General features: G+C 53.4%; 8 protein-coding genes across 8 annotated transcripts; 4 read left to right on the top strand and 4 right to left on the bottom strand.

Annotated features, from left to right (window-relative positions):
* Window positions 1-568: 568 nt before the first annotated feature.
* On the top strand, window positions 569-2,422 carry MAM_03188 (translation elongation factor 1 alpha; the record flags this gene model as incomplete). Its single annotated transcript, XM_040821987.1, has 4 exons — window positions 569-642; window positions 741-831; window positions 1,112-1,250; window positions 1,314-2,422. 4 exons carry the CDS (start codon window positions 569-571, stop codon window positions 2,420-2,422), a joined length of 1,413 nt encoding a protein of 470 aa, XP_040679792.1.
* Window positions 2,423-3,115: 693 nt separating this feature from the next.
* On the bottom strand, window positions 3,116-5,816 carry MAM_03187 (uncharacterized protein; the record flags this gene model as incomplete). Its single annotated transcript, XM_040821986.1, has 3 exons — window positions 3,116-4,378; window positions 4,439-4,716; window positions 4,769-5,816. 3 exons carry the CDS (start codon window positions 5,814-5,816, stop codon window positions 3,116-3,118), a joined length of 2,589 nt encoding a protein of 862 aa, XP_040679791.1.
* Window positions 5,817-6,216: 400 nt separating this feature from the next.
* On the top strand, window positions 6,217-7,329 carry MAM_03186 (MAGE protein; the record flags this gene model as incomplete). Its single annotated transcript, XM_040821985.1, has 4 exons — window positions 6,217-6,246; window positions 6,302-6,521; window positions 6,576-6,707; window positions 6,773-7,329. 4 exons carry the CDS (start codon window positions 6,217-6,219, stop codon window positions 7,327-7,329), a joined length of 939 nt encoding a protein of 312 aa, XP_040679790.1.
* A 247-nt stretch (window positions 7,330-7,576) lies between these two features.
* On the bottom strand, window positions 7,577-7,940 carry MAM_03185 (Splicing factor 3B, subunit 5; the record flags this gene model as incomplete). The annotated part of the gene is made up of 3 exons (XM_040821984.1): window positions 7,577-7,621; window positions 7,684-7,890; window positions 7,938-7,940. 3 exons carry the CDS (start codon window positions 7,938-7,940, stop codon window positions 7,577-7,579), a joined length of 255 nt encoding a protein of 84 aa, XP_040679789.1.
* A 438-nt stretch (window positions 7,941-8,378) lies between these two features.
* MAM_03184 (uncharacterized protein) lies at window positions 8,379-9,768 on the top strand (the record flags this gene model as incomplete). The annotated part of the gene is made up of 2 exons (XM_040821983.1): window positions 8,379-9,365; window positions 9,457-9,768. 2 exons carry the CDS (start codon window positions 8,379-8,381, stop codon window positions 9,766-9,768), a joined length of 1,299 nt encoding a protein of 432 aa, XP_040679788.1.
* Window positions 9,769-11,636: 1,868 nt separating this feature from the next.
* On the top strand, window positions 11,637-12,819 carry MAM_03183 (uncharacterized protein; the record flags this gene model as incomplete). The annotated part of the gene is made up of 3 exons (XM_040821982.1): window positions 11,637-11,776; window positions 11,831-12,105; window positions 12,167-12,819. 3 exons carry the CDS (start codon window positions 11,637-11,639, stop codon window positions 12,817-12,819), a joined length of 1,068 nt encoding a protein of 355 aa, XP_040679787.1.
* Window positions 12,820-13,284: 465 nt separating this feature from the next.
* MAM_03182 (uncharacterized protein) lies at window positions 13,285-14,676 on the bottom strand (the record flags this gene model as incomplete). The annotated part of the gene is made up of 3 exons (XM_040821981.1): window positions 13,285-14,368; window positions 14,452-14,508; window positions 14,576-14,676. 3 exons carry the CDS (start codon window positions 14,674-14,676, stop codon window positions 13,285-13,287), a joined length of 1,242 nt encoding a protein of 413 aa, XP_040679786.1.
* A 3,285-nt stretch (window positions 14,677-17,961) lies between these two features.
* MAM_03181 (RNA binding protein) lies at window positions 17,962-19,659 on the bottom strand (the record flags this gene model as incomplete). Its single annotated transcript, XM_040821980.1, has 1 exon — window positions 17,962-19,659. The coding sequence occupies one exon, from the start codon at window positions 19,657-19,659 to the stop codon at window positions 17,962-17,964; it is 1,698 nt and encodes a 565-aa protein (XP_040679785.1).
* Between the last annotated feature and the right edge of the window lie 2,588 nt (window positions 19,660-22,247).

Here is a 22,247-nt window from a genome sequence, read left to right as displayed (position 1 = left end):
ACGATTTTGCCCTCCTCGAAAGGCTGCCTTGATGCCAAACGCAACTGCCATTTGCCCTGCCATTCCATGGCCAAAGGCAACGTCGTGGCTGATAAACTCGTAGCTCGGGACTCCTGGGTACATCTGGACATGACGAGGCAACGAGCCAAGGCAAGGCCTCTGATTGGCTTACGGCACGCACAACATGACGCTAAGAGGGTGGAAAAAATCTGCGCCTGCGCTTGGTGCAGCCCAGGAAAAAAAAAAAAAACTTCTGGCCTGTTAGGGCTGGCTGGCCAGAGAGGCGCCTGGTGGCCAGCATCAGTCAACCCACCCCTCCTCCACTCACCTTTTTAAATCTCCTCCTCCCACCACCACTTTGCGAATTTTTCTCTCTTTCGCTCCTCGTCTCGCATACCCGGTTCAAGCATCCGATCTGCGAATTTGTAAGTTGACCCTCATCAACAATCATCTTCTTCATCAATAACATTGCTGTTAATGGATGGAAGACGTCGGTTGCTGACTCTGTCGACAGATATTTTCCGTCAGGACACCATACTACAAACTTCACAACCTTGATACCTCCAAAATGGGTAAGGAAGACAAGACTCACATCAACGTGGTCGTTATCGTAAGCAGCCTTGCTCTACTCTTCATCTCTCGGTAACATTTCTTGCTGACTTGCTCGTTGTAGGGGTATGATTTTGGTCTCTACGCTTCCGCCGCATTCGAATTGGCGTGATACTGACTGGTCCTCACAGCCACGTCGACTCCGGCAAGTCTACCACCACTGGTCACTTGATCTACCAGTGCGGTGGTATCGACAAGCGAACCATTGAGAAGTTCGAGAAGGTAAGCCAAGATTCTCTTGTTTGATGACGCCCCTTGTTTGCGAGAGAGAGTCGGACGGGCTTTCTCGCCGCTTGTCGGCTGTTGCCCCTCACTGTGACACAAAAAATTTCGCGCAGCCATGTCAGCGGCTTCGGTGGGGCAACTCATACCCCGCCTGTTGCCGAGGATAGCCTGTTATGCTGTGCATGGCTGTGGAAACCACCAAATTACTCTTGATGCCATTCTTCTTTGTGAGAAAAATAAAAGGGACAACGCAAAACTAATTTGAGTCGCTGTACAGGAAGCCGCTGAACTCGGCAAGGGCTCTTTCAAGTATGCGTGGGTTCTTGACAAGCTCAAGGCCGAGCGTGAGCGTGGTATCACCATCGATATTGCCCTCTGGAAGTTCGAGACTCCCAAGTACTATGTCACCGTCATTGGTATGTCAACCGTCGCGCAAACCAATCCTGGTTGACGAATACTCATCACACTCTGAACAACAGACGCTCCCGGCCACCGTGATTTCATCAAGAACATGATCACTGGTACTTCCCAGGCTGACTGCGCTATTCTCATTATCGCTGCCGGTACTGGTGAGTTCGAGGCTGGTATCTCCAAGGATGGCCAGACCCGTGAGCACGCCCTCCTGGCCTACACCCTGGGTGTCAAGCAGCTCATCGTCGCCATCAACAAGATGGACACCACCAAGTGGTCCGAGGCTCGTTATCAGGAAATTATCAAGGAGACTTCCAACTTCATCAAGAAGGTCGGCTACAACCCCAAGACCGTTGCCTTCGTCCCCATCTCCGGTTTCCACGGCGACAACATGCTTCAGGCCTCCTCCAACTGCCCCTGGTACAAGGGCTGGGAGAAGGAGACCAAGGCTGGCAAGTCCACCGGCAAGACCCTTCTCGAGGCCATTGACGCCATTGAGCCTCCCAAGCGCCCCACCGACAAGCCCCTCCGTCTTCCCCTCCAGGATGTGTACAAGATCGGCGGTATTGGAACTGTCCCTGTCGGCCGTATCGAGACTGGTATTATCAAGCCCGGTATGGTCGTTACCTTCGCTCCCTGCAACGTCACCACTGAAGTCAAGTCCGTGGAAATGCACCATGAGCAGCTTTCTGAGGGTGTCCCCGGTGACAACGTTGGTTTCAACGTAAAGAACGTTTCCGTCAAGGAAATCCGTCGTGGCAACGTCGCCGGTGACTCCAAGAACAACCCCCCCAGTGGTGCTGCTTCTTTCGATGCCCAGGTCATTGTTCTCAACCACCCCGGTCAGGTCGGTGCTGGTTATGCTCCCGTCCTCGATTGCCACACCGCCCACATTGCCTGCAAGTTCTCTGAGATCCTGGAAAAGATTGACCGACGTACCGGCAAGGCTGTTGAGACCAACCCCAAGTTCATCAAGTCCGGTGACGCCGCCATCGTCACGATGGTGCCCTCCAAGCCCATGTGCGTTGAGGCTTTCACCGAGTTCCCTCCCTTGGGACGTTTTGCCGTCCGTGACATGCGTCAGACCGTCGCCGTCGGTGTCATCAAGAGCGTCAAGAAATCCGAGGCTGGTGCCGGTAAGGTCACCAAGTCTGCTGCCAAGGCTGGCAAGAAATAAACGATCAAAGCCGTCGGAATCTTGTGGTGCACGTCGGGCTGGATACCAGGACGTAATGGTCTCACTTCTACGACGAAACGATCTACTTTGCTATGGTTGAGCATTCGGCTATTTGTGTAGGTGGCACATGTAATGAAAAACAAGGTTTGATTGGTTTCATGATGTGCTTAGGAAGTGAAACACGAAAAATAGAGTCTAGAAGTGATTCAAAAAAAATTGGTCAAAAAATAACAAATCTTCCTGTTGACTCAACGCTGTGTGATTATCATTTATGGATGTGTTTTGACACGTAAACGCATGTCATATGATGCTTCTAGTTCGAGGCATGCAGGGAATTCAAGCCTTGACGACGGCTGTTCGTTCTCCGCCCCCAACGGGGATCGTGAAGCTTGTCAGAAGAACGAACCCACAAGACCCAATGGGGGTAGGCACTTTGAAACCAGGGCGTAAGAACGTTCGTCTGCCACTCTGGCTGGGACGTATTTCTTCTAGCTCCTATCATGCCGTTCGATTAGAAAATATACATATACATCTATCATCGTGTCGCTTATGCTGTTGTACAAGTATGAGTAACCCCCACATTCACACCGCGGAAATCCTCTCCAGGTGCGTCTCATCCCACGACGGGACGGTCTGAGCATCCTCCTTGTGCACTCCCTTCTCCATGCTGACGGTATCGAGAGCTTGCTGATGTCAGTCATGCAACCGTGCCTCCTGCCCGTCGCGGCCGTGTTCTAGTCCGGGTTGCTGGTCTGTTTCCTCTGCGATGGTGGAATCTTGCTGGGCATAATCCGTGTCCATCATGTCCCAACTAAATTGCTCGGCGGCCCGCTGGCTCATCAGTTTGTAGCCTTCATCCCATGAAAAGTGTGCCCCGCGGGCAGTCTCCTCGACCAGCGTCAAGAAACTGCATAGTTGCTCTTCGGTAGTTGTGCGGCCTTGGTTGCTCAGTGGGCCAGCAACTAGTGAAAGTATTTGCTGCTGGCCGCCATGCTGGCCGGCTTCGATGCTGCTGTAGCGGAGGGTGTGGGATTTCCATTCCACTTCGATGGTTTGATGGATCTCAAGGCCCATGAATATGTGTGGTGTTGCGACGAAGTCGGTCGACGAGGTGTCCTGGTTGGTAGATATGAAACTTGGCATGGCGAAGCTGATCCTACTGGGTGTTCTGAGGCGTCCTTGAAGGAGGTTGAAATCGGAATCTTGCAGAAACGCCTGGAGGGAAAGCTGTTTGGCATCAAGAGGGATCAGCCGCTTTTGGGTCAGGCGGACATCTACGCTGCTGTCTGGGAGCATGACGTCGCTTTCTTGCCACGGCATGACTGCCTCGAGAACTGATGCGTCAGGGAACGAAAAGTTGGATAGATCAGTGAACGGGGTGATTGGTATCCGCAGACGAATAAGAGGAGTAGAGCCTGGCAGGGAAGTTTTTGGTGGACTTTCGGGTGCAAAGTTGAGAACGATGGCTGTCTTTCGGGTGCTCGGAGATGGTGTGTCGGCTGTGACTAGAGTAAGAGCGGCGGGATGCGGAATAACCGGGCTGAGGACCCGGCGAGATTTGGCTAGCTTGAGTTGGGAGATGTGTTGTTCGGTATGCAGTATATGACCAAACACTGCCGTGACTTCATTAGATTCTTGAGCAGACTGTGCGTTGGGCTGCTTCAGTTCGATCTTGGTGCGAAAGCCCAGGCCCTCTGTAGCCGCCTCGGTCGGTTTACCGATATGAGAAACAAAACGATACCAGTGCCGGAGCCTGTCTCTCCAAGCCATGCTTCGTTTATCCCGCTGATGGGTTAGGAACACGCTCTTTTTTGATTTGACTCTGGGAAGAACCCGAGCATCTGCGTGTTGTGGCGAGGTTTCTCGGCCAATGAGTAGCCTCGAAACTATATCAGCTGGGCTTTCGGTCTTTCCATTGGAGACATCCGTTTCGGGGAGCCATGATACAAGGAGCGTCTGCATAATAATCAGCCAAGAGTTTGCCGAAAGGTAGATGCATTATCAATGCCGACGTACGGAAGATGCTGCATTGTACTTCAAAGCAGTCTTTGTTATTTTCTCCAGCTCCACTAGGACTGATGTCTCTAGGTTGTCTTGTTTTACTTGATCGACAGAAATCGTTTGAGACTTAATGGTCCGCACAATCTCGTCAAGGCGCGCCAAAATCGTGGCAACAGTGGGCTTGCGAGTGTAAATGCTTAGCCTATAGTCTTCCAGGCTCGACGTTATTATTTCCTTGTTTGACTCATCCAGAAAGTCAGCACTGAGCCGCCCAATGATGCCGCTTTGGGGACCTATGGGAACATGTTAGCCCAAGTAGTTGAGTAGACGCGTAGTCGATCTTACTGGCAACCAGACTGAAAATATCTGGCCTGAGCCAGACGACAGTTCTTCCGAAGCCCTCAATGTGCTCCTGGATTTCCAGCTTCCACACGGCCGTCAGAATCGCCACAGCCTGCCGCTCCTTCGGCTTGTAGGAGCGCCGATCCAAGGGCTCGGTAGCAGCCCATGCACTCTGCTGAGTTAGCCAAGGATACGGGGGCTCATTAGTACTTCTCAAAGTCTTGTACGAGCTCGCACGGCTCAAGTAGGTCATGAGCTGTCCTGCAGTAAATCCATCAACCAGGTATTCAACCAAGTTGTCAAAATCTTTCCTTGTGATGATGGTCCTGTCTTTGGGACGCATCTCCTCGATATTTTCCCAGATTTCTTTCGAGAAGCCTGATTCATCGACCTCGTCTTGCTTTTGGGATATTACATCCCGCCAAGTGAAGCTGGCCCCGGTCACATTAACATGCTGAGCTTCTTTCACAGCCTCAGATGTGACCTTCTTTGGGTCCCGAATTTTATTGGGGTTCTTGATGATGATTGCATCGGCAGGTTTGCCCAAGGCGTCGACTCCCAAGCTCTTGCGATACAAGAATTCATCGGAAAATTCTTCTGTCCCTGGACAAGGCTGGCCTTTACATGTTGACTTCGGCAGGGGCGCTGTCGGCGGTCCGTCGCTGGTCGATGCATCTCCCGGAGTAGTGCTAGCTCCTTCAGTCGCATTTACATCACAGTTCTCAGACAATCTGCAGTCTTTCTCTGGTTCGAGCGCCCACGGAGTAGATTTGTCATGGACATCGCCGCGCTTCTGGCTCTTCTTTCTTCGACCGGGTCGGCGTTTTCCAGCACGGCTGCCACTAGGTTTTGATTCAAAATCATCAAGCGCCCCTGATATAAGTGCTTCTATTCTCTCTTTACTCTGCGGCGAGAAATCGGAAACACATCGTACCTGTCGTCCGTTTGTAGGGCTTGGCGGACAACGAATTGGCACGGCAGCAGCCTGGCGAGGGATACACAGACGGCATACCCAGCATATGCGCTGCAGTCGTGCCACCCTCGAGAGCATGAGGAACTCAAAGAATGGACGACACAGCGGCTTCAGGGGAGAAGAAAAGCTGATTTGCTCAAGGAGGCATGGTGTTGAGGTCCAATTCCGCTGGCGGGAGCTCCAGGAAATTTGCGATGTCGATGCTTATCGATAAGGTATCCTACAGAGCGGTCTAGTGGGTAACTTACATAAGTGTATGGAGTACATACTAAGTTACATAGGTAGGAACTTAAGAGTACTACTCTCCACCGTCGACGCGGTAAGTGGGCAACTTGCGTCGCGTCCCTTGGTTGCCAGACGCATGAAAGATCAACTCCACGGCATGCGCTTCGATTTCGGGTTATAGTCATCCTCGAAGCACTTGCATATACCATATAATTAGTGAAAAAAATTATTTTTTTACTCTCTGAAAGGCAGGATGCCCCCAAGACAAAGGAGAAGACAACAGGTACGACCCCACGATCCCAGTGCGTAGCTGCGTGGCTAATAATTTATTGTGCCAGGTGGACGATGAGGATATAGAATATGGCCTGCCGCCTAGACAGCGAGCGAATCGCCGTGACTCAGGTAATGATAGCGCAAACGACTCTGGGGATGGAATGGATGTCGATGGACAGGATGGCAGCAATGCTGATGACCAGCTTGCCAAGAAGCTGGTTCGCTATGCGTTATCATGTGAATATTCACGCACGCCCATACGCCGCGATGGCATTAAGGAGAGAGGTAATGGGGCTACTCCCTCTGTAGGAAATAGGAGACACTCTGACACCGGTTTAGTTCTTGGCAATCAAGGGCGATCCTTTAAGAGAATATTCGCGCTGGCGCAAAAGCAGTTGAGACTTGTTTGGGGCATGGAGCTACGCGAGCTCCCAGTTAGAGAAAAGATGTCCCTCCAAGAAAAGAGACAAGGTGCGCCTAACAGATGGCACATGCACCTCAACCACTCCGAGGAAGAAGCTAACCCATTAACGTAGCGATGAAGTCGAATTCGCAGGCCAAAGTTGGATCTGGCGCCTATATTTTGACGTCAACTTTGCCAGAAGCATACCGCAGTGCGGCCATCATAAAGCCATCCAGGACTCCTACCTCGGACGATGAAGCAACATATGTCGCGTTCTATACACTGGTCGTGTCGTTCATTTGGCTAAATGGTGGCGAACTCAGTGACCAAAAGCTAAGGCGATACCTTGTTCGTTTGAATGCCGACCAGAATGTATCAAGCGAAAAAACGGAAGCAACGCTGAAGAAAATGGAAAGACACGGCTATGTTATCAAGAGGATTGACCGCCCACCTCTTGGCCGAGACGATGAGCAGACCATCACTTGGCACGTTGGACCCAGAGCAAAAGAAGAAATTGGGATAGATGGCGTACTTGGATTGGTGCGAGAGTTGTACGGCGGGTCATCAGAGGATTTGGAGAAGAAGCTCAGGGTTAGTCTTGGCATCAAGGAGCCGCGAAGGGTAAGGGAACAAGGGAACGAAGCTGAAACGAGTGGCACTCGCAGAGGGAATGGAAATGAAGACGACTAGCTGCGACTTTTAGCGGCCGTTTGATATCCATGAACATTGGAGAAGAACAAGTCTCCGGTAACTTTGACGAAATGGACGGTGTACATTCTAGAATCGCACAGCACAATCCATAGACCCCATGTTTATTCTTTTCGTGGGTGTTTGCCTTGGCCCCAAAAAACGCCTTTCGATATAACACAAGATGGCTAACAAAAAAGAACTCCAGAGGATGCATTTCTCTCGTTCCCGCGCCTTTCGGTTCGAGATATTAGTCGTCGCGTGGTGGAGGCGGACCGGCAGGTTGGATCATTTTCTGTGAACTCAATGTCAGCCCGGCGCCAAAGGTTCACGTGGCGTTACAAGGAAGCCTCGTACCCGAATCATTCTTGCGCGAACCTTTACCAGCGGCTCATTCTCAGCAAGAGCCACATAGGACAACAATGGTCGATGGCCCGCAATGGAAGCATACGTGTCGCGCTGAATGTTGGTTCGCCATTCCCAGCTTGTCGTATCGGGATGGCCAGTTCCGATGTACTTTGCCTGTAGGCGTTCGAGTTCTTGTTGCGTGCGGAGCTTATCGGCCTGTGTTCTGTTAGCTAGTTATTAAGGCATCTCGTGTTTGAACGCACCATTGTGATGAGCCGCTCCGGTTGGATGAGTATCACAAAAGCGTCTCGTTGGATACTCGTGTGAAGCCTTGGTAGAGACTGCAAACGAGGTTCGAAGGTTTGTTGTGGGTCGGTCGCCGCTTGAACCTCGGCACCAAACAGAACGCAACATAGAAGCATTGAGAGGATGAACTTCGAGTTTGGGAATCACTACCATGACAGAATCAGATGCTTTTCGCCAAACGTCTTTCATTCTGATATTGATTCGACAGTAGCTTCTGCTGCAACAACAAGAAGAGGTGTCATTTCAAGGATTCACACCAGCCACCCCGTCAATCGTCCCATCATCACTGTTCAATCTCAAAGCCACTCGGCACCAAGAAAATGAATGGCCGGGATTGTATCTCTCTGATTACGACATAAATCGGATCTCGCACCCAGAATCAGCTTGCATCAGCCAGAATGGGTACTCCGTCAGCCCATGCCATGCCTGAGCACTGGACAGAGCTCAACGTTGCCAAACGCCAAAGGAAGCTTTGTTCCGAGGCAGTGGGTGCCATCAAGACATCGTGCAGGGCAAAATGCAGCAAAGAAAACGTCTTGGAATGCCAAAAATGCTACTGCAAGCTGATGGACACGCTGCGCGCTAGATACGGCGAGAGTGAGGACCGGGAATGGTTTGCACAGAGAAGAGCGTTTCTGCACGAACTTGATGGCCTATTTCAGGATGCCAAGGACCGGAGGCGCAGCCTCAAGTCTATTGACGCCAGGGTAGAATCCGAAAAAGAGGCTTGGTATCGCTGGGTCCTGAGGAGATACCCGGAATTTATCGCCCTGTCCGATCGTGGATTCAACCAGGAAGAGCTGCGAAGCATGCTGGATGATCCGGATAGGTCCCGAGAAGAGCTGGTAAAAACAATGCTCGACGGTATTGGAAAGCCGCCCGACTGGCCTGAAGGCGTTGACAACTTCGCCGAAAAGGCAGGGGCGGTCAAGGACAACGCTGCTGACTTGAAGCAGCTGTATATTGCCGAGTTCTTCATCAACCAGTCGACCGGTGAGGTCTTTGCAAACGCTCAAAAGTATCTTGATGAGTATAGAAACAGCGAGGGCCTGACACTCGAGGACATTATCGACAAGATCGTGCTGGATTTTCAACAGAGCCGAGGCGCACAGCCGCAGCGTGAGAGCCACCAACGGCGCTTGGATGAACTTCGAAGAGCAAAAAGAGCATTTGAGCAGAACAAGATGCAGACTAAGAGTTTGCGGGGCGTCCAGGCTGAAAACGCTGGTTCTGAGTTGTACGATCTACCGCCTTGTTTGGTTTGCGGGAACGGATGTGACACCGTTGATGTTTTGTCATGTACTCTTTGCCAAGCTCTGGTCCAGATTGGTGGAGAAGAAGGACTGACAGTTTACTGCTCAGAGGAATGCTATTTCAAGGGTCATGTGAGTGATGCACAGATTTTTATGGGTTGTGTTTTTATGCTTTCATGTTTTGCCTCACTTAGCGGCGGCAGGAGTACTAATGTCGACATAGGATGACCACGTCGAATCCCAGCATGACTGCGAAGCTGGCGACAAGTGTGTGCAGCTCACCGACGAAGACGTCGAGATGGGGGATGCGATTTCAAGGGCAGTCATCTGTACGGGGTGTCTAGACTTGAAGAAGGCTACTGTATACTGTTCGGAGCGTTGCGCCGTCGTGAATATTGCAATTCATAGACGAAGGAAGCACGGGGCGGAAGCTGCAGAGGAAGAAGGGTCGAAGCTGACCAGCCCATTGCAGGTTTTCGTGGATTCTACGCTCCAGAGTAGAAATCCGGGTCTCAAAATGACGCGCGTGGATTGAGATTGAGGCGAGTTGCATCACAATTTGGTGTTTGGCGCCAGTATTGTATTATTCACATAGCCATAGCCTCCAAGCGTGACACATGGTCCGTTATACTGTGCAGTGTCAGTCATGTTTACGACTGCCCTTGATCGTCTGACACATGAAGCCGGCGGCAAGTGGTCGACTAGGCTTGTCTACCGAATTATCCCGGCCGCATGATAGACTACACGACAGCTTGCGCGCTTCAAGAATGGTGGCCTTGGCCCGAAAAGGGAACGAGGTCGACAACCTGCCCGTCGTCTTGTTCGATTGATACTATACTGGTTGCCCAGGCCGCGTGCTGCCACTTGCTTCCAGCCTCCCGGTCGGGCAGCCCAGACCATGAGAGATCTATCTATCATATGTGCCTGTTCAAGACCTTGAACATGGTAATAACTGTACAAGTAGTAGAAATTAAACTATAAAATTCAAGAGACGTGAGCTATCCTAAATTTATACAAGTAAAGCAAAACGTCTACCTTGATTGATACAAATAATGTTTTTATTTACAAGTTGGATGCATGCGTTTAGTTGCCCTCCTATTTCATTTTATTTTATTTTATTTTATTCGATGTAGCTCGGTGCACTTTCTTACAGCTTTGGACCAATAGTAAATAACTTACCACTCACTCCATTTGGGACTTGGTTCAAGATATCCGACCGGGTCCGGATATTGCCTTCTCCGTTCTCACCCGCGTCACTGTTCACGATTCGACGACCCATCCATCGTCAGCTTAATCCACCGTTCAAAACATCACCTACTCGCATAAATGTCATGGAGACGGGCCAGAGGAACAAGTACCGCACCGGCCAACAATTCACACCGCAGGACCGTCTCTGAGGGCGCCCCCAGAATCAACAGCATATGATGAACCTGGATGCTGGAGCGGGCGACAACCCGGTCCGAAGGAGAGTGGCGACTGCATGCGAAGCCTGTCGGGCCACCAAGATCCGGTGCCAGCCCAGCGACCAGCCGGGCGTCTGCAAAAAGTAGTGTCCGGGAAGCATCACATCGACGCTGCTGCTGACCATGAGCCTAGATGCTTCGAGTCGAAAAGGGAATGCATCTCTCGAACCATTCCGCGACCTCGTCGTCTCAGAAAACATGCAAGGCAGGCTCATCACCATGGACCCCCCCTAAACGTCATCATTGTTTTCATGGCCATGCTGATGCTGCAATCTGAAAAAGCGAGACTCCTCAAGCAGCACCTCCTGGCCCGTCCAGCACTTTCAGCATCGACTTCTCCGTGTCCACAGAATCAGAGATGGATGACAACTTTGAGACTCTGCGTGGCACGCACCATATAATGATCGACAGGCTCTTTCCCGAGCATGAACGAGACCCGTCTCCCTTTGAGGACTCTGTGCGGAGTGTCCAGACCTCGACGACGTCCTCGTCCACACAGTCCCATTCTATTCACGACTTTCATACGAGGCCATCGTTCAACGTGGCTTCTGCCGAGTGACTCCTGACGTCCTTCCGCTCCATGTTGAGATACTTTCCCTTCATCACCTTGCCGGACGACACCCCCATCAGGCATATGGCTGCGACGAGGCCGTTTGTCCTGTTGTCGATACTGTCATCTGCCTCCGTCTCCAGGACATCACAGGGCCATACCTTGTATGATGAAGAATTCAGAAAAGTGCTGGGATTGAAGTTTGTTACCGGTGGTGAGAGGAGCCTGGAGCTCCTGCAGGGCTTGCTTGTATATTGTGCTTGGTATGGCTGTCCAAAATCAAATGTTGTTGTTGTTGTTGTTGTTATTGTTGTTGTTGTTGTTGCTAACACCAACAGGTATCCGTTTCACCTTAGGCCCAGAAACAAACAGGTTTTCCAATACATGAGAATGGCTGCAGATGTGATTCATGACCTGGAGCTGGATCAAGAAGAGCCAGATCTTTGCATACAGTCAGAGACCCCCAACCTCACAGACGAGAAACTCGACCGAATACGCGCATATGTGGGCTACTTTTATGTAGTGTCATCGTGAGTTTGTACATGATGTATTGGGGTCTTTCCACCTGCTTACGCATCACCCAGGTTTCTAGTTACGTGGAAACGCAGCAAGGGCATCGAAATCTCATACACCCCATGGACAGCAAGGTGTTGTGAGCTTCTCGAGCAGCATGGCAAAACACAGAGCGATCTCGTCTTGTCGGCACAGACTCGCGTGTCGAGTATTCTGTTCCGGGCCTCGAAGACGATGAATCATAAACACGACCAAGCGAGCGAGGACAGGCGCATCATGATGGCGGGTTTCAAGTCTGAGTTGGCAGAGATCGAATCGTCGCTGTCTTTCCCACTCAGCTTTTCGGGTCAGTCATGGCTGCATCATTGATACCTCTCCAACGAACCAAATTCTGATGCCTTACAAAGTATCGCTGAAGATGCAGATACTCTTCATAAAAGCGTTCCTAGAAAGCGGCACACTCCTCAGGCTTCCGTTTCCCCGTTCACTCCCCTCTGAAACCTACAAATGGGAGCCTCTTCACTTCGCAAATGCCAAATTACATGAATGCGTACACAGCACAGCTGCCCTTTACCAAGAACTCGGGCGCCTCGACGACGCTGCATTCTCCTGCTTTACGATCGTTGACTGGTCTCGCCCCATACTAGCCACGATACTGGGCATTAGATTGTCCTTCAGAATCTCAGACTGCCCTGGTTGGGATGCGGAGTGGGCACGGTCACAGCTCAAATTTGATGATTTTCTCGCGCGAATGTCGCAACAACCGTCTGACCTTGCACTTGTTTCTGCGAAAGCGGATGTTCTATCGGCAAGTCGAACTGTCATAGGAGTCGTACGGGAAAAGTATCGGAACCGGCTGGCGGCCGAAGAGCAACAGACCAAGAGCCCAGCGGGAATTACATGTCCAATCCTTGACAGAAGCACGGAGTTGCATCTCCCCGTTTGGGATGCTGCGCTCGATCCGCCGCCGATGATGGAGGCTTTGGGCGAGGGGCCTGATGGGCAAGTTGTATTTCAAGACCTCTGGACGGCGATGACGATGGGTTGGGCGCACGATTGATTGCGACATGGTCGGTAAGCCCGATGTTTCATCAGTGCATCTTATGACAGTCATTCCTAACCCTGCGTACAGACAAAACTGAACAATAAATCATTTGCTTTGCAAGTCAGAAGAGAAGACGACTCTCCAACTCTGCTCGTTTGACATTTTCCCACCACGCCCCCTTCTTCGGTGTCGGCTTAGCAATGAGCAGCGACATTTTTATTGCAAAGCCCTTCTCAGCAGGCCCTACCAGGCCATGATGTTTGTTATTCATAGCCCACGAGGTTGCTGGTACCGTCCATTCATCGCGAACCGAAAGAAACAAAAATAAATAGCATGATAGTTTTAAACAATCGACAACGGCCAAAACGGCAAACACCTTCAACTTGTCTCGCTTTGTTTCAAGTCTCTTGTTATTCATCCCGTACTGTGAGGTCTCCAGAACCGCGTCGCAAACAGAAGGTACAGCTCTTGTCTTCAACTTTATCCGACGCAACGGCTTCCTCGCTCTCCTCTTGGGTCGCTTGGATGGGTCATCATCGCCAACCACGTTTGTCCCCTTGTCGGGGCCGGATTTTCTGGAGAACTTGGGCTTTCCGCAGCAGGAGAAGAACAAGCGCTCGGTGGCAGAGGTGGTTGAAAACGGCGGGAAGCGCCACTGTTCTCTCGGTAACCTGCAGAGGCCGTCTGGGCGACTGCTCCGTCGCCGATGTCTGCTTGAAGTTGAACTTGCTGGCCACGTTTTGGAACGAGTCTGAACAAGTGAGCCACGGCCCAATCCCAAATGGCGGCCATTTGGCCGTGGAAGCGTTTTGCCCGATGCAGGATATCGACGCCGGCGTAATACTCCTCGAGTATGTTTGATTGACGGTCTAGTTCACTCACCCGTTTGGTCGCCCATTCAGGATCTGCATTGGCGGCCGTTGTTACCTCGTGGCGGCGGGCTCTGAACCACGCCAAACGATCTTCTCTCTGAGCCACGACGTCTTCTTCCGTCGTGTCACCAGCCAACTGGCCCGAATTGCGCACTTTGTGCCAGTGGAATTCATGAAGCCTCTGGCACTCTTTCAGTCGACGCTGGAGCACACTGCGTTCTCGTCCGACAAAGTCGAGAAATTCCAGCCATTCCATTGCCTGGTCTTGATGGCTTGGCAGCTCGTCCAACTCAAAGTCACGGGGAATCTGGATGCCGTGTCTCTGTAGGTGAGCGCGCGATTCTCGTTCGATGTCGAAGAGAGTCAGTCGTTCGCGGCGGTCTATCTGCCAGGAGCGAAACCTGCGCCAGTAATACAGTTGCTTGGACAGGACACGGGCGCCGTCGTCGCATTCTCCCTTCCAAGGCGAGGTGATGTCCGGCACATCCTCAGGGTGGTGGACGACGTGCGCGACTTGCGACTTGGGATACCAGGGGGGACACCTGTCCTCCTCGAGCGCATTGAAACAGCGCATTTCCTCTTTGACGACGTCCAACAGCCTTTGGGCCTCGAAGGGGTATTGCGGTATGACCTGGACTATTTCCTGGGCAGGCCCGTTTGAAACGAACTGAGCAGGCCGAGCTTGGCGTTCCCTAAAGGCGAAGACAAGTCAGCCCCCCGCCACGGATTGCTTTTTTATTTTCCCTCCACCATGGCCAGTTGTTCATCTGCGTACCGTACTCGGCAGTGGAATTCCTCGGTCAAGTTTTGCGGATCCACGGCCGGTATGACACTGTCCACAGGTTAGAGCAAGCAGGAGAAGGGGAAGACGCGGTCGCAGAGAATACGGGGAGACCAACTAGAGACCGGCGGCCGGTATGGCACTGTACAGTTCTTGATTCGACATGTCGTTGAAATAGGCGGCTGGGAGGCCGGGGCCATGAAAACCCTGCTGCGCCATGGCTTTCGGGGACAAATTGTCCAAGTCGGGCAGGTAACGTGTCGAGTGATTCCGAGTCTTGATGAGCTCTGGACCTGTCGGCCTTTTTGCAACCCGGGTATCTGGAGACGGTATTGTCCGCGAGCATCCAGATCCGTACAGACGGACGTTTAAATAGGGGAACCGACACGGTCGTACATGCAGGTCTGGAGCTTGTCCGTGGCCTAGACAGACACACGGCTTTCATCCTACTCTGTTCAGGCGTCGCGCAAGCACAAGACTCGTGTTGAACGTGAATGCTGAGCGCGTCAACAATTGGAGCCGGGTTCGAGATGCTCTGCACCGTCCCCCTTTGGCGGCTCTTGTTGGAGGAATCACGGCATCCCCCAGTGAATCCGGCCCGAAGGCGGCTCTTTCAGCCTCCAGGCGAGGCGGTGCCAGGAGACCAGCCGGGCCGAGGAAGACTCCAAAGAAGCGCAGTCAATCCCATCCGTCTTGAGCAACGTCCAGGTCGTTTGTCCCTCGGACCACCAAGAGCCGCTCCGGCGTTTGTCTGGACTCTCGACTCTCGACTCTCGACTCTCGACTCTCGAGAGGCACGACCACGACCCAGCCGGCAAGGCGAGGCAAGGCAAGGCAGTCCAGCTCGGGCGACTTGGCCTCGAAGGCCGCTCAGCGTCGTCCATGTGACGAACCGCTCGGCACCCGCAGACGAGAACGAAGCAAGCCAGAGGCGACGCGGCCGTCTCGTCCGTCGGCGACCAAGACGCCTGCAACAAGCTCCCGTGGTCCGAGACCCGTCCTCCAGGCTCCATCCAGCAAAGGGAACACATGCAGGTCTCGCCTCGCCGCCCCCATGGCCGTGGGCCATCGTCGCTCTACCGTCGAGCAGCCCCGACGCGGCGGCCACCTAGCCGCGACTTCTTCTTGGCTTGGGCACCGGCAGCTCACGCCATGGCTCAAGCCCTTGGACGGCCTGCGCCGCCCTTTCGAAGCTGCTCTGCCTGCCCTGCGGCCCGGTCGGTCACGATTCACGAAAGCCCGTCGCCCGCCCGGCGTCGCGGCCGCTTGTTCGTCGCCCGCCAGCTGACGTTGAGTAAAAGACACGCTGCTACGTGTGGGATTGAAATGGGACAATCAAGGCTCCAGGGCGTGTGACATGCTCGGCGTCCAGACGGCGTCTTCTGTCTACTTGCTTGCCCGCAGGACAAGGCGCCCAACAAGGTCGCTCTCATCTCACCAAATGGCACTGTCAGAAAGACATGCATGATTCATAGCACATGCGAAATGCAAGGAGTGGTTGGGCATTGCAAAGGCGTCAACGAGAACTTGGCATTCGCATGCCTTGTTATCGGAAAATAAACTTCTATAGAAAGCCATCAAACTATAGGAGGAAAAAAATTAAGCCGTGACACCCAACAATCGCGGCAGCAACAACACAATGAGCTGAAAATTAAGACAAGAAAAAAGGAAAAAGGGAGCAGGGAAACAAAGAAGGCAAAGGAACGGAGGGACAAGGAAAAAGACAAGAACAAAAAAACATGACAACACCATACCAACACATTTCCACAACCAACGAGGCCAACAGCTCGAATCAAAATGGCAAAAACGAAATCCTCGATGCATAATGTGGTCCCCAAATGCCGCTCTGATTGAAAAAAAACCTAATATCCCATAACGTGACGATGCATCCTGACTTTGCCATTGAAAAAAAAAAAAACGAAAAGGGGAATCAAGTAAAGGGAAAGAAAGCAAAGGGAAAAGAAAAAGGACCCCAACAACTACAGCCGGGCGTAACCAAAATCACGAGTCAATGCAAATGCAACGCCATGTCCTGGCATCTTGAGACGAGTAAGGGACCGGTCCCTTGATGCGTCTTCCAGCCGACAAAGAGTAAGAGTACCCGAGAGAGAGAGAGAGAGAGAGAGAGAGAGAGAGAGAGAGAGAGAGAGAGAGAGAGAGAGAGAGAGAGAGAGAGAGAGAGAGAGAGAGAGAGAGAGAGAGAGAGAGAGAGAGAGAGAGAGAGAGAGAGAGAGAGAGAGAGAGAGAGAGAGAGAGAGAGAGAGAGAGAGAGAGAGAGAGAGAGAGAGAGAGAGAGAGAGAGAGAGAGAGAGAGAGAGAGAGAGAGAGAGAGAGAGAGAGAGAGAGAGAGAGAGAGAGAGAGAGAGAGAGAGAGAGAGAGAGAGAGAGAGAGAGAGAGAGAGAGAGAGAGAGAGAGAGAGAGAGAGAGAGAGAGAGAGAGAGAGAGAGAGAGAGAGAGAGAGAGAGAGAGAGAGAGAGAGAGAGAGAGAGAGAGAGAGAGAGAGAGAGAGAGAGAGAGAGAGAGAGAGAGAGAGAGAGAGAGAGAGAGAGAGAGAGAGAGAGAGAGAGAGAGAGAGAGAGAGAGAGAGAGAGAGAGAGAGAGAGAGAGAGAGAGAGAGAGAGGAGAGAGAGAGAAAAGAGAGAGAGAGAAAGAGATTAGCACCCAAGACCAGAGAGAAGCCCGTGTCTGCTCTCCTTTCCTGAACGCCATCACAGTAGCTCGTCATCTCCAGCCGCAAACGAGTCCAAGATACCTTGCCCATGCCGTGTGTTGCGCCATAAAACCCTCCTGACCAGACCAAATGCAACCCATTTTGAGCCGTCCATAGCAGACATTTCGTTGATGCATGAATCTTTGCCCACCCTAAAAACCTGCAGGCCCGATGCGAGAATTCCACCAATACAGACACATTCCTCGTTGACGCGCTCGATGCAAATGCAAAAAAGTACGCCCTCTCGTTGGGTATTCTCCATGTGCTCCGTATCTCGACTGTATTGCAACACCATGCAACCCGTCCAGCTTGAATCCATGCCTTGCGTCGCGTCGCGTCCCGTCCCGTCCCTCCTGTGCTCCATGCCATGAAGAGTACCAAGTTCCAGGCATCAGCCTGTCATAAAACTCCAAATTCAGTGTGACCTTTCCAATTTTTTTTGTCTTCCGGAATGTGGCTTTTCGCCTTATTTTTTTGTTGTTGGTCTTTGTTGTTTTGTTTTTTTGCTTTCATCTTCATTTTGTTGTGACACAGCTCTTTCACCTTCCCCTTCCGCTCCTTTTTCTTTTTTTTGGTGGTCAACGTTCACTTTGTTCGTCCGCCAACAGGTATAGAACTCTCCCTGTAATAAAGGAAGTGCACCAACTCCTCTTTCCATGTCTTGACACATAATGAATCATCGCCGCTGCAGAACCAAGATCCGATTAAATGTGAGGTACGTCAACCCAAGCAGCCGCGTTTCGGCCACCAAAGAGAACCGTACAAAGAAAAAGGCCACTTGGACTATAACCCTTTACCTCCCCGTCATGTGTCTAGAGAAGTAGGATGAGTTGCTGTTGAGCCCGTTATTAGGCCCCGTGGCAACACTGTTGTTATAAGGCGTGTTCCACGCATCATGGGTAGGTATGCCAGGGAATCCAGCCGTGTTGTATGGTCGATTGCCGCCAGTGTTCATGGAGGAGGCCAAATTATAGTTGCCACGACTGGTGCCAAGGCCGGGCGGTGCAGCGAGACCCGGAGGGGGCCCGTGGGTGGAAGCAAACCCGTTTGTGCCGTTGCCCATCATTCCGTTCACGTTACCCATCGAGTTATTGGATCCTTGACCTGGGGCCTGGCCGGATCTCACACCCAGCGGATTCTTTGAAAAGCTCAGCCGAATGCCGCCCTTGACACTGTTGTGGAGTGGCTGCCCGTAAAGTTCGTGAAGAGCTTTGGTCGCAAAGGAGACATCCTCAAACTCTACAAAGCACATTGGCCCATTCTGCTTCGTCCTGAAGCAGAGTCTCTTGTAGCCTCGTTGCTTGGAGAACATGGCCTTGAGTTCTTCCTCGGATGTGTCGATGGGCAAGTTCCCGACATATAGAGTATTGCATGGTGGATTCTGGTCAGCCGGGTTGACGGGAGGGAAGTTGTGCCGCGGGAAACTGTGGCCATTGACGGGATATCCCAGTCCGGGCGCCGGCGCATTGGCCGACGGCAGTGAGCTCATGTACGGCGGCAGAGAAGCCGGGCCCTGAGAGTGGTTCGTGCTGAGAGACAGTCCAGCCATGCGCCCAATGGGAATCTGGGGAGCGGTAGCTCTGCGCTGTGAAGTGGCTCCGTTCTCAGCATAGGCAACAGGGTCTTTGAGAAGATCGCTGGTTTCGTCATCGTCTCCAAAATCGCTGCTGATCAGAGACTTGCCAGATATTCCCGGCCGCTCGCTGAGGTGGTTCCCGATGGGCGACTGAGGAGAAAATATGCTTTGATAGTGCGAGTTGGCATCAGGGCGGATGAATTCGTGAGCAGGGAAGACGCTGTTTGACGTCGGCGATACGTTATTGTCCAAGGGCTGAAAACCGTTGAAGCGCGAGGGCTGCCGGGACGCGGCAAGTGGCGCCGGCCCTGCCGACGCCGTCGCCGGCGGCACGGTGGACGATTGCTCGGCCGCGCTTCGCCTCGCCGTCGGGGGGCTATTCGACAAGACTTCGACAATCATCTCGGCGTCGTTGGAAATGTTGGATCGGCCGTCCAGCATCTGCTTAGCTTCCAGCGCCCCGGACATGCTCCTGAATCGCAAGAGAGCTGAACGAAAGCCATCATCCTCGGACTTATCAGCGGGCAGCAGCTCCACGTCGGCTAGTTCCTTGGACCACACTACCATCAGGCGTAATGACTCCTCGGAAGTATTGAGAGGTAGACGACGAATGAGAACGCGGACCATGGGCGTGGGCGTGCTTGAGAATGGTGTACCAACGGGTTTGGTGGGCTCGCGCTCGAACAGGTGGGCGGTTGACATGTTGAGAGGGTAGGGCGACTGACATGAATGAGAGGGCCTGAAGGTCGGCGCTGCAGGCAAGAAACTTGCAGTAGCGGTTACGGAAGACTTGTCGGAGGCTGTGGTCATGGTCGGAAATGGGCTGGCACGATTGGAATGCTGCGGCTTGGCCGACGCGCCGCCTGTTGAATTGGGCTGTTGAGGCGGTGGTGCACTGCTGGGATCGAGAGCCATGGCCAGGGGAGTAGTTCGCATGCGCAAGGTTGAAGAATCCCACTTGTCGCGCAGAGAAGCCAAATTCGGAGTTGGTACGGAGTGGCGACTGAGCGTGTCTGAACAAAATTTCGGTCGTTGCAAGAGCCTCTGGCAGTTTCGTCGCTGGATAATCGCGATACGCGCAGCGCCTCAGGCGGTGATGATGGCGACAACAAATGTGACGCGCAAATTTTGATGGAAACCTTGGCGGCTCGCACAAATTACATTCGGGACACTGTGCACGGCGCGGGCGCGTACCGCAGAGCGATCGAATGCGCTGGTCCAAAGAGGGGCAACAAAATCGACGTGAGCGGCCGAGCTGGACGTGGGCGGGCTGGTCGAGAAGGGGCGTGGTTCGTTTTGCGATCCAAAGCTTGTAAAAATACCAGGCGCAATCGAGAAGTGCGAATAACGACTAGAAACGCGCACGGCGCGGTTGGCGCGGTTGGGGATGGTGTTGTCCACCTGTGAGTTGAGTATCGTGTCGGTCGCGATCAGTCCCGGACGACCGTAGTTGCGGACGCGAATGCGGACGCAGATGCAATGCTTGAGAGTTCGGGTTGGGCACGTCTTTTCTTTCTATGCACGAAGCGATGGTCAACGGCAAGTAAAAACACAAAGAGGTCGAAGCAAGGGCGGGCGCGGCGGTGATGATGGGACGCTTGGCGGAGTAGGAATGTGTGAACACAAAAAAAAAAAGGAAACAAGAGAGGTGCAGCGACGAGTATGATGAGTGAGGAACCAGGACAAGAGACGGAAGATGCGCAGTCGGGGACGAGGCGCACACCCCCCAGGACCCCAAGCGGCGCAGGCGCAAGCGCAAACCCAGATGCAGGCGCAGGCAGGCAGGCGCAAGCACAGGAAGGAAGCGGATGTGTGGATGGACGAAGCGTGGGCAGGCAGGCAGGCAGGCAGCAGGCCGGCAGGCCGGCAGGTAGGTGGGTGGGTGTGGCTCCGTTGTTCGGATTGGGACGTGGGTGTGGATGACGCCGGGACGTGCAAGTGTGAGCATAAGCGTCGTCGTGGACTGCAAGTGGCTGGAACGGGTGGAGGCAGGGGCGGCGTACTCGGTACAATGAGTGGGAGCGTGTGGATGGGCTGACTGACAGCCGACACAGAGGGAGGGGGGAGAGTGAGAGGCGCGACGGCGCGACGGGCGACGGGCGACGGCTCAATCGAGAGCAGAGGGCAGAGGGCAGAGGCAGAGGCAGAGGGAGAGGGAGACAGAGAGGTGGGGGCGCTCCTTAGGGGAACTGAGGGACTGGAGGGGACTGAGACTAGGGACCAGAGACACTAGAGAGACAGGCGCAGGCAAGAAGGACTAGGGTGAGCAGGACCCACAGGCTGCCGCGTACCTCGGACGAGGTGCTTTTCGTTCCCAGCGCTGTGGGAGGGTGGATGCGATGTCTTTTCATGCACGGCGGGCAACGCTTGTTGGTATTGTCCTGCGTCGACGCGTGCGTGTTGGGTGCCGGGTGCCGCAGGGTGCCGTGGCTCGATGGATGGCTGCCGGAATGCGCGAAGCGAGAGGCCTTTTCCGTCTTGCACGGCTTGCAATGCCTACAACACGTGCAGGGAGCTGCTTCATCCAAGGCTGCGTCGTGTCGTGCGGAGCACTCGTACGGAGTACGGGCTCAGGGGACGGGTCGGGCGCGAGTGTGTCGGCTTTCGTCTGCTGTCAGCACCAGGAACGCATGAAAACGGACGGCGGCGACTGGGGGCCGGCGAGGAGCATGGAGGGACCGTGTCAGGCAGCCAGCCAGCCTCGGGGTGTATTGAGCCGCCCACAGCCAGGATAGAACGCACACCCAGGCAGGAAAGGAAGGATCTCGTTGACTGACGTCCGTCCGTGGTCGCAAGCAGCGAGTGAGCCCGGGAGCTGCGAGACAGGGTCTCCGAGATCCAAGACCATGTACGTATGTTCTCCGTGCGGAGGAGCGCGCCCTATCCGTGCCCAGAGGAAATGACGGCTGTGCCTGAGAGACGCGGCGAACCCAGCCCAAGGGGGTCGGGACGAAAGACACGAGGCGAGGCGACTTGGCAATGAATGGATGAAGGGCTTGAAATGCGAGGCGACGAGACCGGGCGGGCGGGCAGCAGAGAAGCGAGCATCAGGCCGTACGCGCCAACTGTTCGGTAGACCACGGCGGACAGCTGACTTTGCCTTGTTGTGTGCTCTCGTTGCTATCCGCTCTGTGGGCTCCGAGCTCCAGGCTCTAGACTTTGAAGCTATAGCCTGTTGGTGGGGGCCGCAGACAACATCGATTCAGAGACGGCTGCGGGAAGTGAGGCGTCGACAGAACTGGCAAACTAGGAAGTTGGGCGGCGGAAGGAAGGAAAGGGGGGGGGCCTTTCTCTCCTGGGCCCCTTCCAATGTCTCTCTTTCCAGTGTCTGTTGGTCCGATGCGTCCAAGACACCCCGCCCACGTACCTGCCTGTGCCAAGTACTACTAGGAAGCAGGTACTCCGTACTCCGTACGGAGTACTAAATAGCAAGATACCTAAGTACGTGGGAGGTGCCCAAGTACTCGCAAGTAGGAAATCAACTATCCAGGTACGGAATACTC

This window comes from Metarhizium album, assembly GCF_000804445.1.
Source record: "Metarhizium album ARSEF 1941 chromosome Unknown scaffold_6, whole genome shotgun sequence".
Classification (NCBI taxonomy): Eukaryota; Fungi; Ascomycota; class Sordariomycetes; order Hypocreales; family Clavicipitaceae; genus Metarhizium; species Metarhizium album.
This window is presented reverse-complemented; position numbering and strand designations above follow the sequence as displayed.